Raw genomic sequence first — 16575 nt, forward strand, 5'->3', positions numbered from 1 at the left:
CCAAGAACCAACCTGAGTTTGTGATGCAATAAAAACATATGTTAATAAGGGTGGAGCAGTTACTTTGGGTCATCTGCCACTTATGCAGAGGCGGACAGAGTACACAGCTTCATTACTTGAGTAAAAGTACAGATACCCCTTGCAAAATTTTACTCAAGTACAAGTGAAAGTACTACAGTCAGATGTCTACTTAAGTAAAAGTACTGAAGTACTTGTTTTTAAAGGTACAAGAGTACATTTTCTAAATATTGCATTACTACTGCCACAGTGCTTACATTTGTGTACAGAAATGTCCTAATATTATCTGACCGTGGAGTTCACTTTGACGGAAAGCTGAAGGTGATTGCTGATAGGCTGTCCCAATCAGTGGAGCATGCACAATCCAATCACGTTTGAGAGGGAAGCGACAAATTGAGGGTTTCCGAGATTTTTATTTTTTTTCCTTCTTTTTTTAGAAGAAGGTACTCACGGTTATGAATAGAAATGTAGTGGAGTAAAGAGTACAATATTTGCCTCTTAAATGTACTTGAGTAAAGTCATGAGTACTCCGCAAAATGATACTCGAGTAAAGTACAGATCCCTCATAATTACATTACATTACATTACATGTCATTTAGCAGACGCTTTTATCCATGCGTCTACAATAAGTCCATTAAACATTAGGGTACAAATAAGAGCTAGAAGTAAGTAAGAGCTTCAAGTAAACCAAACTATGAATTGCTAGTCATAAGTGCGATGTATAAGTTTTTTTTTGTCGTCGTCGTCGTCTTAGTCGAGGAAGAGTCGGAAGAAATGTGTTTTTAGTCGGCGGCGGAAGATGTGGAGGCTTTCCGCTGTCCGGATGTCAATGGGGAGCTCGTATAATTGTACTTCAGTACTGTACTCAAGTAAATGTACTGTGACTGATGACTTCAGATTATTTTTCTTTCCCGAATGGCTTGTAAGCCTGCACCCAAAAGCAGACACAGAGATAATGTTAACCCATAGTGCTCAGGCTGCACAGATCTGTGCCGCAGGAGCACCCAAGCTAATTTGCTGTGAGAATTATACACAATCATCCCTGACAGAGTTCTATTCTATTCTATTTTATTCTATTATGTTCTTCTTTGCTTCTTTTTAGTCTTTGATGTGTATTGGCATCTGTAGAGTTGCACTTCTGCCTTTATATCCTATCTATCTTCATCTACCCACCGGACTAATAATTATTGTAAGGCAGTTTTAAATTAAACTTATAATCCGTTTACAGAGCGTCTGTTAACGCTCGTCATGATAAACCACGGTTCCGTTAGGACAGGAGCGGTTAAAGCTGATTGGTCAGCCCGGTTGTCACTTTCGTTGAGGTCGGACGGCCCCTCACACATCACATTGGTGGTCATGGACGTCAGTAAAACCGAGTGTTTGCTTTTATAGGACGTTCGTCTCTTCGGAGTTTTACTTTTGGGAACCAGCCCTGTCGACCACAGTCTCGATATCCCGTTGGTCGAACCTTCATCCATAATATGACGTACACAAACGCAATGTCGCGGTTGGCTTGCTTGAATTTCAATCACAGAGATGTCTTGAGCCGATTGGCTCTCGGGACCGTCGCTCATTGGACCTCTGTGAGCGGATTGGTGCAGCGGTGCGGGTGGGCTCCTCCCCGGGCTCGGTCTTCGAGGCTCGCGGACAGCGAATGTCGTCATGAGCGGTGGGTAGGAATTAAAACATTGGTGTTTATATTACATTCTACTTCACTAAAACGTTGTTTTGCATTGAACAGAAAAACACTGGGTGTTGTGACGTGCTAATAAGTGTGTTTCAGCGGGTACACGGGCAGTTGCATGAACCAAAATAAGCATCGTACTTCCGGAAAGGGGCTGCCTCTTTCTGTAACGTTATCAAAGAGTTTGCAGCTAGCTGAGTGCGTGTTTAATGGGAACTAAGTAGTAGCTCCACTGCTTGTATGTTCTTATTATGTGGCTTGCATTTCCAACAGCTGTTACTTCCACTTAAAACACAGAATTTATACGGTGACGGCAACCACCCAATTATGTTATTAGATTCAGCTGCACACTGAGAAAGTTAGCTTGACCTAGCTACGCTAGCCTGCTCTGGTTTAGTTGAGTGTTGCTAGTTAGCTTTCTGGCTAACGTTAGCTGGTCTCTGCCACAGCAAAGCGAACAGTGATAGATGGCGGCGCTATTTTTAAGGCCGCATTTTTTTACTCCGTTTGTACCCGACTGTCACGAATTAAAGACACACTGACACGCTCATTTTTCATTGTGGAAAGACTCAAACATGTGTGTGAGTTTGTTCAGGTGCTTTGCAATCATCAGCTTGCATAGAAGCGTTCATACACGTCCTAAAAATACACCAGAGATGAAGTGGGCTGAACCTATCACACTGTGACCTAATCAGCCTAAACAGTTTGTTCACCTTTTGTCTGTCATAATTGATAAATGATGCATAATTCTAGCAAAACATCAAGTAGGGTGCTGAATCGACACTTGCACACTGATATTTGTAGTTATTCATGCTGCAAATGTAAATATACATATTAATGCAATACATGTTAATAGATATTAATACTCTATTAATTTCACATGTCCTATCAGAACGTGTTTCTGCTGTTCTTGGCTGCATGGTGTTCTTCTAGTTGTGCTGGCAAAATGGTGCTATTTTGATCAGCATCTTGATTGGAGGCACCTCATTTGTTTATGCACATATCATACTTTGTAACTTAACTGTATTTGTTCATGAACATATACTCCATAGATGGGAGTTTATGTGCATATGTTTTTTGCCCAAGATAGGTGTGTCGGTGTGCAGCACCCGTAAATGAAACACTTTTCCGGAGCAATTCGTTACTGCCCAAATTGTACTTCTGACCATCTGAACTGAATATGCACAATAAATATAGTATCTTTTCCAGTCACAATGACTTTTGACTGCTCCCCAGTTGCATTTCCTTTCTCAGAAAGCAACTAAGTAGTTTGATATGTTTGCCAGGGTTGTTTCTGGTTCCATTTTTTCTTGGTCAAACAAAGCAGCTCATTTAATGTCACATTAACCAGCTATCTAGATTAACTGTTAAAGCATGTCTCTTTCTTTAATTAGCTTTTGTTGAAAATGTACATGCTGCCCTTACTAATATAATTTCCTAAATTATAACATCACCCCATCATCATAAGTAACCAGTCAGTGTTTTGCCTAGAATTTTGTTTAGCATGTGTGCTTTTGTGCCACAAGTATGACACTGTGTCACAATGGTGAGGCCCATATGTATTCAATCCAAAGCTCAATTAAGAAAATATCCAAATAATCCTATTCTTCTTTCAGCTTCTCCCTTAAGGGATCACCACTGCAAATCATCTGCCTCTGTGTTGCTCTATCAAAAATTGCATAATAATGTATGTTGATTATTATATTTGTGTCTTAATTTGTAGCTCTTGGTGTTACATTACATTAAGTGTGACATGAAAAGAAGTGGCATGTTGATATTTATTTATTTATATATTTATATGTTTATTTCGGTCATGTCAGTCAGATCAATCATCATCAAACATCATCTTAGTGTAGTTCACACAATACACCGAAAGGGAAAGCGGGAGAAGCAAAATCTTATCTAGTCCCGCCCCCATTACCCACAGAATACATATTTTCATTGTACAATACATGATTTCATCATACTTTTTTCTTTCTTTTTTCTTATGACAGTTTGACAAATATTAATGAATGCACTGCTGATGCACTGTTATCAGCTGGAGTGTACATATATTAATGTTGTGTTCTTCTTCTTGCATTCCATCTTTCATTCCAGTCTTCTGTAATCTATATGCTACTGTAATGCTGTAAATGAGAATGTTTAAACATCGTGTGGAGTGGGGCCTGATTTTGACTCTGCTGTCTCTGTGTTTTTTCCCCAGAACAACAGGACAGTATGGCCACCACTGTTGCTGTCAGTCCCAGTGAATACCTTCAGCCTTCCTCAGCTTCCACACAAGTGAGTGACAGCTGGACAATTGCAATTTTGCTGTTACTCTTCTGGTGTTGTCACACTTATTTATCTCATGTTACACTTACATGAACTGTAGACTGCTGCAGGAACATTTGTGGACCGGGGTTGTACATAGAGACTTGAATTTGAACTTAAAAAGCATTCACTTGCATTGATGCTCAGGTCAGTAATTTGTTTCTGAAACATTGCTATTGAAGAAAGTCATACTTTCTTTTTTTGTATTTTCACCCAGCTTTTGTAGAGAGGATTTCTTCATCCAATGTGATGGTTCAGGGACATCAAGTTGTCCAGTGTAGATTAGATGTTTGAACACAATTGCAGCTGACATTCATGTAGAATGCCTCCTTGTTCTGCAGCTTGAGGATCACACACATGGACCACAGACGGACACAAAAGCTTCTCAGGTGGAAACTCTTACACCTCCTGTTTGACATGGTTTATGGTTCTGCATGTGTTTTTTAATTAATTGTGAAGGTTTTTTTAAGTTGTGATTGTATGAGGTAGCAATACTGAGTCAGAGTGAACTGCGCTGTGCATATTCTCTTTGCCCAGAATCAGGTAGTCTCTTTTAACAAAAACCTCACCTACTAGAATCTATGCCTGCATAAGTTTGTCATATGAGAATAAATTTGTGGATGTGTTCTGCCATTAGCCTTTTCCACCAGAAAACTAAAGATTGTGTTGCTTTGTGAATCATTCACTCAATGCACCAAAATCGATTGAGAAAATCACTTAGGAGTTGTAAAATCACTGCTGCCTCTATCACTATTTTGTGACTTCTTTGTTTGAAATCCTTTATTCGGATTAAGTGAAGTCATGCGGAGTGGCTAAAAGAGGCAGCAACATCTATGTCCCTGAGAGCTAATAGCTGATTAGCTCAATGGACTTGAGGGCGGAAGAGTGATTTGTTTACAAAATGACACGAACTTTAGTTCCATGTTGTAGAAGACAGTCTAATGGTAAGATATTGTAGACATAGGCTGATGCTGTCATAGATTTTATTTAGGCAGGCCTTTGATAAGTGGCTAAATCTGTTATCCTTGTGTCCCAGCTGGCAGCAAAGTTTTCACAGAGAGCAGTGTTGCCTGACTTATATGGGTTCTAGGGGCAAGGGGTTCACACAGCTTAGTCAGTGCTGCTGACTATAGCTGTGTTTCCATCATACTACGGTACAGTTTGGGATTGTAAAGTCCTGGGTCAGGCTTATGTTTCGGCTGAGAACTGCACCTTACTTGGTGTTGTGGGCTGTGCCTGATGGCCATTTAGCTTTGTATGAGAATAGCAGAGTAGGCATTTGTCTCGATATTTACACCTATCACAAGGGAGTGATGTTTTTCTATCTCCCAATTCGGTGATTGTCATGGGTGGAGCCACCCTGACTGTACGGTACCATTTTACTGTGTTACCCCAAGGGATGGTTACCAAAGAATGGAATGGATATTTTGGTACTATTCCTAATGGAAATCCAAAAAAACACGTACTGTATTGTACAAAAGCGAACCGTTCCACTCTGTGGAAACACAGCTTTTGTGTCAATACCTCATACAAGGACAGATCAGAAAACCTGAACTATCCTTTTAACTGCTGCTTAGCTACTCAACTTTCACATCACCTTTCCTCTCTCTCTCTCAGTGCTTACCTGTTTTGACACAGGTTGGTTTTTATTTCAGACTGTGTGAGCTGTATCTGAGTCATTGTGTGTGACTGTATATTTCCCTGCAGGACACCCAGCCCAGTCCTTTGGCACTCTTGGCTGCCACCTGTAGTAAAATCGGCCCTCCAGCTGCACAGGCTCCCGTTAGTTCCCCTGCACAACCGCAGCCTCGCAGACTCCTCCCCATAAAGCCGGCTCCAATCGCGCCTGCTCCACCCAAAAATCTGGGATTTCTGTCACCCAAGGGCAATGTGATCCTCGGCTCCGCAGCTCACGGCAACCCAATTGTCCTCACTATCCAGCAGAGTCCTGCTCGCAGCAGCACCTCAGCTCCTGCCAACATCCAGTACCAGATGGTGCCACAGATTCAGGGCACCCAGACGATCCAGGTGATGCCACAGGGCGGTCAGATCCAGCTCATACCGGGTACCAACCAGGCCATCATAACCACACCCATGACTGTTCCGGCCCCTGTGGCTGCCACTGCTCCGGTCACACCGCAGAAGACTGTAGCTATCAAGCCCTGCCCTAAGTCACGCAAGCAACACAACTCCACTGCGAATATTGTGCAACTGCCAGGTGGGCTCACACTGCCACTCAATGTGGCGACCGGAGAAGTGGGTGGGACTCAGATCATCACAGAAACGGCTGCTGCACTCCCAAATCCTGGAAAGGGAAGACGTGGGAGGAAAAAGAAATTGGTTGTGGCGACGCTGCCTCAACATCCTCCTGCACAGGCTGCCTCACCACCCCCAGAACAGATGGAGGCCTTTGTGATAGAAGCCGGAGACAACATCATTCAGGTACATGTGCCCCAATGTGAGAGAGCATTCAGTGCAAACCTGCTAATAGTGGGCCACCCACAGCATATAATTGCTGGACTTAGCTTGACTTAACTGTGCATATTCAGTGCAGTGACATCAAATATGGTTGCTTGTGGTTTAAATAAACAAAAATTGCACTGTTAAAATACTGAACTTGAGGCTTTAAAACAGCAGTATATAATTAAATCAGTAACATCACGGTGTGTTGATACTTGGCACGTACCTAGTTTGACCTCTCCCCTCCTGCACCTATTTTTGTTCACAGGCTGGTAACAACCTGCTAATTGTGCAGAGTCCTGGACAGCCAGCAGTGGTGCAGCAGGTGCAGCTGGTCCAGCCCAAACAGGAATCTCAGGTGGTTCAGATCCCACAGCAGGCACTGAAGGTGGTGCAGGCCGCCTCCGCCACGCTGCCGCCCGTCCCACAGAAACAGTCGAACCTGCAGGTCACCACAACAGAACCATCACCAACACAGGTATCTATGCTGTTGCAGTTTCACTTAATAGAACAGAGTTCGCATTGGCTACTAATCAAAGCAGTGACAAAAATATTAATGTTTAATGAAATATTTCATTTTTTTTTAATTGTGGTAGTGTGAGGTATTGACACAGAGACAGTAGAGTTGTCAAAAGGATTCATGTAAACATTACATATTGTATGTATGCCTACAAGTGTATGCCATACATAACTCAGATTATACCCAGGAAACTTGTTTTCTTGGATTTGCATGTGTTTTTCCAAATATAAACACTACTTAAACACTTTACTCTGATTTCATGACGACAGAACCTTTTTGGGAACATAGTAGCAGAGTAGAACCTAAATTAGCAGCTGTATACTGTATATCTATATGCAGACAGTTTGCTTGAGCAGCATTTTCTTGGAGGTTTCATTTGCCTTTGTCAAAAGTAAAGGAGAGACACAGCACATCTTCAGCACCTGGTAATACGATCAGTTTATGGATGTAAAATAGACAGCAAAAATATATAATTGTATAAGTAGTGTAGCTTCACAACTTGCTAACCAATTTTAGCTTTATGACATGACGTTTTTTTTGGACTCAGTTTATCTGGAAACCTTACCCTATACCTCAACAAGAATCAGGACATGCGCCTTCATGTGAACCCACAAAATGGAGGGGTAGGGCCAAGTAATAGGGGTAAAGGGTGAAAAGAGATTGAGTCGTAATTTACGTGTATAATCTTCCCTCAGCTCATCTTCAAAACAGCACTGGGCGAGTGGCCATCAGTTCTGCTCCAGGACTCCATCTCCACAGCAACCCCAACCATGTCAGTCGCCAACACCACGACTTCACCACCGACAAGCGCCAAAAAGATGCCGGCAGGGGGGAGGAAGGAAAGGACTCTGACAAAAATTGCCCCAGCAGGGGGGATGATAACGCTGAATACGTCGCAGCTTCAATCTGCAGCCCAGGCGGTGCAGACCATCAGCATCAATGGGGTCCAAGTTCAGGGTGTTCCTGTCACCATCACCAACGCAGGGGGTGAGTTAGTTCATGTGTTTGTGTTTCCAACTAGTTAAATATAACAACACTGACTCAGCCAAAAGTCAGTATGAGGACAGATTTTTATTTTGACATCAGTTTTAGTTTTGACAGCACATTTTGATTTAGTTTTAGTTATAGTCTTATGACAAAAGTTGTTTGTGTTATTTCAATGTTTCTCTATCGTCCTATCTATTAATCTGTTGTTATTATTATTATTATTATTATTATTATTATTATTATCATTATCATCATCATCATTGTTATTATTGTTGTTGTTATTATTATTATTATTATCAAGGTTTGAATTTACAAAACAGATATAACTGTTTTTATATGAAACAATTTTATGTCTTAACAATCAAATGATTCAATTAAGTACATTTTAAGTTTGTATTAAGACAGTGAAACATTACACTTGGACTTACACTAGGTCAATTGACATTTTTTAACGCAGCAACCCTTCTCGGGTTGTGGAGGATAAAGCAGTATAAAATGGATGAATGCATGGATATTTTGATATGTGTTATTTTTACAATGCTGTATTTAGTATATTTCGAATGCATACACTGTGTGATAATAATCAAAGTTGCTGTAAACTGAAAAAAAACCTACGTAAAATACACTGTCTACATTGTAGAACATTTTTCTGTTAACTGTATGTTTATTTGACATCATCAAACTTATATGTAATAACAGGTCAACACATTTTTAATATTGCTACAGTTTTATTGTCCACAAATTGTACTTTCACATAATATAAATCTCACTATTATTATCATTATTATTTATTTCTATTATTATTATTATTGTTATCATTAAATTATCATCGGATGGGTTTTCTCCGGGTTCCCGGGCTTCCTCCCACGGTCCAAAAACATGTAATATGGGGATTAGGTCAATTGGACACTATAAATTGACCGTAGATGTGAGAGTGATTTTTGCATTGATTCGTTTCCCAGGCTCTCAGCTGTGGTTTGGTCCAGTAGCATCTCTGCTGTGTCTCTTACAGTGCATTTGTGTCCGTGTCCTTCAGGCCAGCAGCACCTGACAGTGCAGACCATGCAGGGAGGAGGACTCCAGCTGGCTGCTGCTCAGGGGCAGCCGACTATCCAGGTCGACCAGACCCTCACTCTGGAGCTGCCTGGTCAGCCTGGAGAGAAGAAGCGACGCATGGCCTGCACCTGCCCCAACTGTAAGGATGCAGACAAGAGGTCAGTGTCTTAGCACAGCTTAGATTTTCTTCTTTGTATTTATAAGGCTCTGGTGTGTGAAACATTCAGTAAAAAGGTAAATTTAGATCTGAGAAAGCTATATTACAGCTCAGTGTCTGCTGGCCTGTTGATGTCCACTGTGGTCTGTGGGAAATACATTTTGCCTCCCAATATTAAGGTTGTACAGTATATTGGAATAGACATAGAATAGAATGTTGGATCAGGTATACATGCAGGGAGCACCAGGCTGGAACCTGGACATATATGTGTGGAAGGTGGTATGTTTTTTTTGACAGTGAGGATAAAGAGGTAGACGATGGATGGATGTTAACGGGGGTGTCGTAAAAATGGGAGCTCCATAGAGAAAAAGGCCGAAAAAGTGACGCATTAAGTTTTGTATTACAATAAATGAGGTGAAATCCCTCAGTCAAATCTGCTGCTCTGTGGGAGTGCAGCACACACACAGAGTAAAATAGGTTTTGTTTTCTCCTCTGTTTATTTTACGATTCAACACCAAAAAAAAACCCAATGTCAGTTTTTTCCAATATCGTGCAGCCCTAGTGAGTAATGCAGAGAAGCAATTTGTGTTTCTTGTGAGACCCTAGACTTGAGACCTCCTGATTGTGAGGACTCCAGGTCAGCAGCCCTGATCTTGTAAGGCCAATAACAGACAGTAGGGGCCAGTGGAGACAGTCCCCAATCTCGCCGCAACAAGACATTTAAGCATCAAAATGACTCTAGAGCTGTTAAATTAGAGTAATAGTTCTGCTTTAACTATAGTGTCTCTCCACATCACAGGTGTTCATAGTAATCATTAATTACATCAGCTGTCAGACACTAGCTAAATGTTATGTCGCAACAAACTACACTGAAAAGACGTTTTTCTGTAAATAACATTTCAGATGATTATGAATTTTTGTCAAGAGAAGATAGGAAAAACAGCAGGATACTTTCATGTAAAAGCACATACAGCAAAATGTATTAAAAAAATAAACGTGCAGGTCTGAAAGCTCACTAAAAGGTTATTGGAGGTTTTCTTCTGAGAGGACACAGTGGAACTGTGTGCAACTGTCAGATCAAGCTGTTATTGAACATGATTCATACAAACCACTAAAGCAACAGACACATTTTCCTCTGGTTGTGCAATTAATGGAAACATACAAATAGAAAAGAATTGCAGTAATATTATGCAGGACTACACTCGTTGTTTGTGTTGCTAGGCAACGGCCAAGTTGCCTGCGGCCTTGTGCCTACAAGAGCATCTTAGCCGTATTGATATTCAGTACAACAGCACTCTCTGTCTCATGTGATATTTCTTAAGTAATAAAATACTATAAATAAGGAACACACATTAAGCTAAAAAATTGTGTGAGGGAACAAACTTAAACTGCAGTAGTCCCTTTGACCATTTCTTAGCCTATATTATCATGTTCATGTCCTCATTTGTCTCGCGTCGTGCTGTGTCAACAGCAGCAGCAGCAGCAGCAGCAGCACCCGCTCCCACTTCAAATAAAACACTGTGCTTCAATCAATGGGTAAATGTATTTCGGGCTGGTTCGGGTGGACAATTCATGCTGGTGTGTCGGGCCAGTGCGGATTCGGGCTGGTCGGGTTGTAATTTTCAGGCCCGTTGAGAACTCTAACCTCAGTCATTTAATTGTGTTAAGCACTTTGTGGTACAATTTATGTTTGTATGAAAAGTGCTATATAAATAAAGTTTGATTGAATGTTTGGTTTATTAACCCACTGAACTTAAGGTGAAGGAAAATGCACAAAATTTGCAAGATTAATGAAAGCATGTCTCTGGCCAGCACCTGCCACACGCCTCCAAAACTGCCACTGCTGTGGCAGAGACGTCAGAGAGCTCCACCAGCTGCACAACTGAGTCACTGTTTCACCCTAACCCATAACAACCGAGGCACCAGAATGTCATCTGGTCTGAAAGATACTGATCGTGTAGGAACTGGTACCATTATTGCGACTGGGTATTACTGACCAGCCCTAATGTGTGTTTCACTGAACTCTCAGCTTGAGTGTATCATACTGAATGTGTGTGTTTGTGTGTGGACACTTTGCAGGCCCGGGGAAGTAGGGAAGAGGAAGCACATCTGCCATGTCCCTGGCTGTGAAAAGACATTCAGGAAAACGTCACTGCTGCGAGCTCACGTCCGGCTGCACACTGGCGAGAGGCCTTTCGTCTGTAACTGGGTTTTCTGCGGGAAGCGATTCACGCGCAGCGACGAGCTGCAGCGCCATGCAAGGACACACACAGGTGCCTGACACACTCATAAACAAAATAATCCCCCTAGTTTTCTCTGTTAATTGATCTACTCACTCTTCTTTGTTTGCCCTTCACAGGAGACAAGCGCTTTGAGTGCAGCCAGTGTCAGAAACGTTTCATGAGGAGCGATCACCTGACAAAGCATTTTAAGACACACATAAACACCAAGAACCTGTGAGTGGAATGTATACTGAGTGTAAACCCAGATAAACTCTGAGACTCAAGACGGGTTAGAGGAAGGAGAAGCAGAGGGAGTGCCTGTGACTTGTCCCATAATGGGAAATACTCCAAAAAACAGTCCCTGTATCTCCTCTCACTCTTTGAAGAGTGTGGTGTACAAAGAAAACCCTTCCTCCTGGTGAACTCCAAACTTGCTCAGCAAATTTATTAATAATAGATTATTTTTATTTGCTTTTCCCACTGGCCTGAGTGGAGGCCACAAACCGCTTTGACTGAACTTGTAAGATGACGACATGGGCAGGTTTCAGATGCAGATGCTTAAATCTGCTTGCTTATTCATGAACATCTCTTGCAGAAGAACATACACAGAGATCTGACATCACAGGTGTCGACACCCGAGACCACAGAAATCCACACACATTTAAAACAGTTTCCATCTCTTGCTTCTCCTAAACCATGCCGCTTTTTGTTTTGTTTGTCATGGAACGTCAAAAGCTCCCAGACACTGGCAGTGAAGAACCAAAAAAATGACATATTTTACGAATTGACCAGAAAAAGGTGTGTTTATATCATTTGAATGGTAATTTTAAGTTATTAACAGCTGTTTACACAGCACAAACATTTGTGGCTATAATATAAAAAACAAGACTTAAAAAAAGGTACTATTATACATAGTAAACAAACTATTTATCATGTATTTCCATATTTTTTATTCAAAATGAATTAAAAAAAGTACATGTAAAAAAAGACAAAATGAGAAAAGTTGAAAACAATAGGTGCAATATAGCATCATGTAGTCTGAGATAAAGAACTAATCAACAACACTACAGGATCAGTTCAAAAGCACTGTGCCTGAAACATTAACATTTTAAAGTAAATTTACAAACAAACACGCCACAAGCCAAGAGCAGCTGGTTTCAGGATCATATTGTCAGTGGTGAAGTGCATACGTCTTAAAGGAAAAGAGTGGAAATCATTTTGCTTAGTGGTTCATTATTAAATCTAACAAACCATGTCTCCAAGTTTCAAATATAGATCAGTCGCCACCTTTAAATGTGAAAAACATGGCTGCAACTACCAGATATATAGTCTAAATTATCATCTAAACCTCAAAATGACTTTTCATAAATTAATTTATAGAGAAGCAAAGAAATAAATGAATATTAGTTTTCAAGAAGCTGGAGTCACACAAATTGGACTATCAAAACAATAAAAAGAAGAAATAATTGGGTAAATAATGGAAGACCTTGGATTGATCCTTGTGGAGCTCCAGGTATAAGAGAATCCAATAGCAAATCTTTCAAGGGATTATGAGGTGAAAGCTGTGTTCAGGTGTAGTAAAGCCACAAGTAACATATTTGTAATGTAATGGAATTCTGGTTGTCAAAGACATGGAACATATAAGTAAAAATACACACTGTCTAGTAACCAATGAGATTTTTTCTCATCAAGTGCAGCAGATTGTGCAGACAATAAGGTCAGGACAATGTCAAAGGATAATGATGATTCCACCTGTGAAGCTACATCATGTGTAACCGCCTGAAATTCTCTGTCAGACGCTTGTATTTCCTGTGTTGTCAAGGGCGACACGCTGGAGTTGAGTCCTGTAAAAATGTGTTTTATAAAAAAAGAAAGGTCCAAAATGTTTTGAAGAGCCTATCTCCTGGTGAACCTGGCCGCTACCACAACATGGTACGCTTACAAAGCAAAATATTACTGTGGTACTATAATGTAATGACTGTGGCCACATTCACAATACTCATCAAACATAAATCACATAATTCCTAAACATTAAACATTTTTCTATACGGCTGCTTGTGTTAACACAACGTTTATGGTTAATATTTGATTAAACTTGACATCTTTTGCTAACTAAAAAAAGAAGCTTTTGTTGTTGTGGTATTTACAGTATATTCTAAACATGTTTATACTTAAAGAAAAGAAAAAAAAGGTGAACATTTTGGTACCTGTACCAAAGCCACCCAGGTGTCTTCTTACTCCTTGTGTACTACTAACAAACGATCAAACGAAACTCCAGGGTAATAATCTCATATTCTGCTCTGTCACAGTATAGTTTTCATTTGGCCATTTGTAGCCTATGCATTGCTGTAAATATGACCTGATTTACACTTTATTGGTTTTTTATTCGGCCTAACTTGACAATCATGTCACAAGATGCAAAAAAAAGAAAGAAAAAAAGCTTTCTCAGGCATTTGATCAGTTTCCTTGTACATTATATTATTTTTATTTTTTTTATTTCCTGCTCTAATGTCATAGCTTTAATTCTGAATTTAAACTGGACATACTGATGACCAGCATTAGGACCTACTGTGCAGTACTATCATGATATAATGTCGATGTACTGACCTTTTGCCAGCAGCTCATCTGGTCAGTTTGAGGGAAGATTCTCATACAGACTCATTTGATCAGCTTTTTTCGGTCAAATTAGCTCCGTGCCATCAAACAGCCACCAGCTGAACTGTCACTGTGGCTCGTTCTAATACTGTGACATGAGTAATCGATGGTGGCTTTTCTCAACACTGTCCAACTATGACTTCCTCTCTGTATTCAACAGAGACATTTGACCAAACAAAGCTCAAGTCAAGTCAGATTCACATTTCTTTGTAAAGCACTTAGAGCCAGTTTTGTGATGTGTTTCACAGCCAGTGGGAGACAGATGATGGTGTAAAGCTTAGGTGGCCAATATTTGGTGTATTTTTCTAACAGTGTGTCTGAACGAAACGCCATCATACCTTTGGAATAGATAGAAAGACTCCTGCTCATATTTATGTTTGTATTTCATGTCTAAAGATGTAAATACAGTGTATGGCTGTTTGACACGGTAAATGTAGGATATACAAAAAAAAGCGAGAGTTAAAGCTGCCTAGTGTTGTGGTTGGCCTGACCAGCCCTGAAGAAAATGGTCTTTGTACAGTGTTTGAGGAATAAAATATTATGTGACATTGTATAGCTTCATTACTGCTTTGTATAGGACTCTTAGGTCTTTTTTTTTTCTATTGAATTTAAGATGCCTTAGCTAGCTGCGCCCAGTATTTAATGATGTTCCTCTCTCTAATTCCAGGTTACAACATTTGTAAAATTCCTTTTGTGTTTTTAACTTATGTTACATGCTAATGTCATGTGCACTAATTCAAACCCACAGGTTCCAAAATTTGTAAATTTAACCTCGATTTTAATTAAATGTAATAAGATTTTCAAAAGTAAGACATTTCTCTATCTATTTCTGTGGTTTAAGTGCTTCTTTTTCTCCGAAGCGTCTGTGTCATCACTTTTGAGGAGAACCAGCAGTTTATTTTCTAACTTTTACGAAGGTGCTTAAACATGACGTTTGCTCCTTTTCTACAGTCACCACCTCAATAAATAACTCCAAACTATTTCTGCTTTCTTTATTTTTCTCATGGACAGAACAGTTACAGTGATCAAGTAGTTAATTAAATAATATTTATAAATACAGTATATGTATAAAATATACTTTTACACTTGTTTTCACAATTTTTTTGTCAGGGATAGAATAAATCAATTTATTCAATTTATTATTCATATAGTACTTTTCATTTTATTCATTATATATAAGAAAGAGTAAATTGTACGTCTAAGTGCTTCACACAATGCAATCAATCCCACCCCCTCAAAAAGACATTAAAAGAGACAAAGCTGTCAGGATGTGTCATAATAACTTTATTTAAAAAAATAAAAATAAAACAGATATTACAAATAAAAGGTAGGGTGAATAAGAGTAAAGAAAGCAAATGCTGAAGTAGCTTAAAATACCCAGGGGGATGAAAATAGTATTAAAGGAAGATGAGATTAATGAAAAACAGTAAACAAAATAAAACCCAAACAGGCAGGGGGTGCTAAAAGACACTCTAGAATTAGAGAAAATGGAGAAAAAATACAGATAAATAAAATTAGATAAAAATAAAATAACAAATTATAGTATTAGGAAAATGCATTTTATTAAATGCCAGGTTTTTATTTGAGTTTACTTAAAATACCCTTTATCTGATATTGAATATTATAAGGAAATCAAGGTAGAAAAAAAGGAATCACATTCTCACAGTCTCTCTCTCTTTAAAAAAAATAAAATAAATAATATATAATGAATAAATAAATAAATAACCTTTATTACATTTGAGCATTGTTTGGGGGAAATTCATCCAAGTACTAACAGAAACATGATTTTATGTTATTTATTACAGCATCATTTTCATGTAAACCTGTATAAAATACTCCTTCATTCCAAAACATTCACTTTTTAGATGCTGAAAATGAGAGCTAAGTTGTATCTTATTGTTGATTAAATTAAATATTTCTGTTGATAAATGAAAAAAGTAACCAAAAGTATTTATAATATATATATTATATATATCTGTATACATATTATGAAGTAAAGAAAGTTGTAGAAAGAAAATCTGAGAATGTAGTTTTTTTTTTTAATTTTTCATTAACTTTAATGATATGAATATAAAGTAATAACAAGAAAAAAAAGGATGGAATGATTTATATAATTTAGGATAAAGTGTTTGACGTTGGGGCTGCACGGTTGGTGTAGTGCTCTTGCCTTTGCCGCAAGAAGATCCGGGTTCGAGCCCCAGTTGAAACAAGGGCTTTTCTGCATGGAGTTTGCATGTTCTCCCCGTGTGTGTGGGTTTCCTCCGGGTTGTCCGGCTTCATCCCACCGTCCAAAAACATGCAATATGGGGATTAGGTAAATTGGACATCCAAAATTGACCATAGGTGTGAGTGTTAGAGTGAATGGTTGTTTGTCTCTATATATGTGTGGCCCTGCGCTGGACTGGCGAACTGTCCAGGATGTACCCCGCCTATCGCCCTATGTCAGCTAAGACTGGCACAGAACCCCCCGCGACCCTGTGCTGGAGGATAAAGCGGTAGATGAAGG

The 16575-nt window shown here is 39.5% G+C and overlaps 1 protein-coding gene across 3 annotated transcripts; it reads left to right on the forward strand.

The window, feature by feature from the left end:
• Positions 1-1632: 1632 nt before the first annotated feature.
• Positions 1633-15049, forward strand: sp2 (sp2 transcription factor). Of its 3 annotated transcripts, none has more exons than XM_044028772.1 (9): positions 1646-1687; positions 3906-3982; positions 4354-4401; positions 5720-6454; positions 6741-6950; positions 7688-7979; positions 9016-9193; positions 11272-11465; positions 11552-15049. In XM_044028772.1, exons 1-9 carry the CDS (start codon positions 1681-1683, stop codon positions 11650-11652), a joined length of 1842 nt encoding a protein of 613 aa, XP_043884707.1. In that variant the 5' UTR covers positions 1646-1680; the 3' UTR covers positions 11653-15049. The 3 variants fall into 3 exon arrangements, with proteins under 3 accessions (XP_043884709.1, XP_043884707.1, XP_043884708.1); XM_044028773.1 differs by lacking the exon at positions 1646-1687 and adding an exon at positions 2527-3389; XM_044028774.1 differs by lacking the exon at positions 4354-4401 and having other exon boundaries at positions 1633-1687.
• Positions 15050-16575: the final 1526 nt, after the last annotated feature.

Source organism: Solea senegalensis, linkage group LG6, assembly GCF_019176455.1.
Source record: "Solea senegalensis isolate Sse05_10M linkage group LG6, IFAPA_SoseM_1, whole genome shotgun sequence".
NCBI lineage: Eukaryota > Metazoa > Chordata > Actinopteri > Pleuronectiformes > Soleidae > Solea > Solea senegalensis.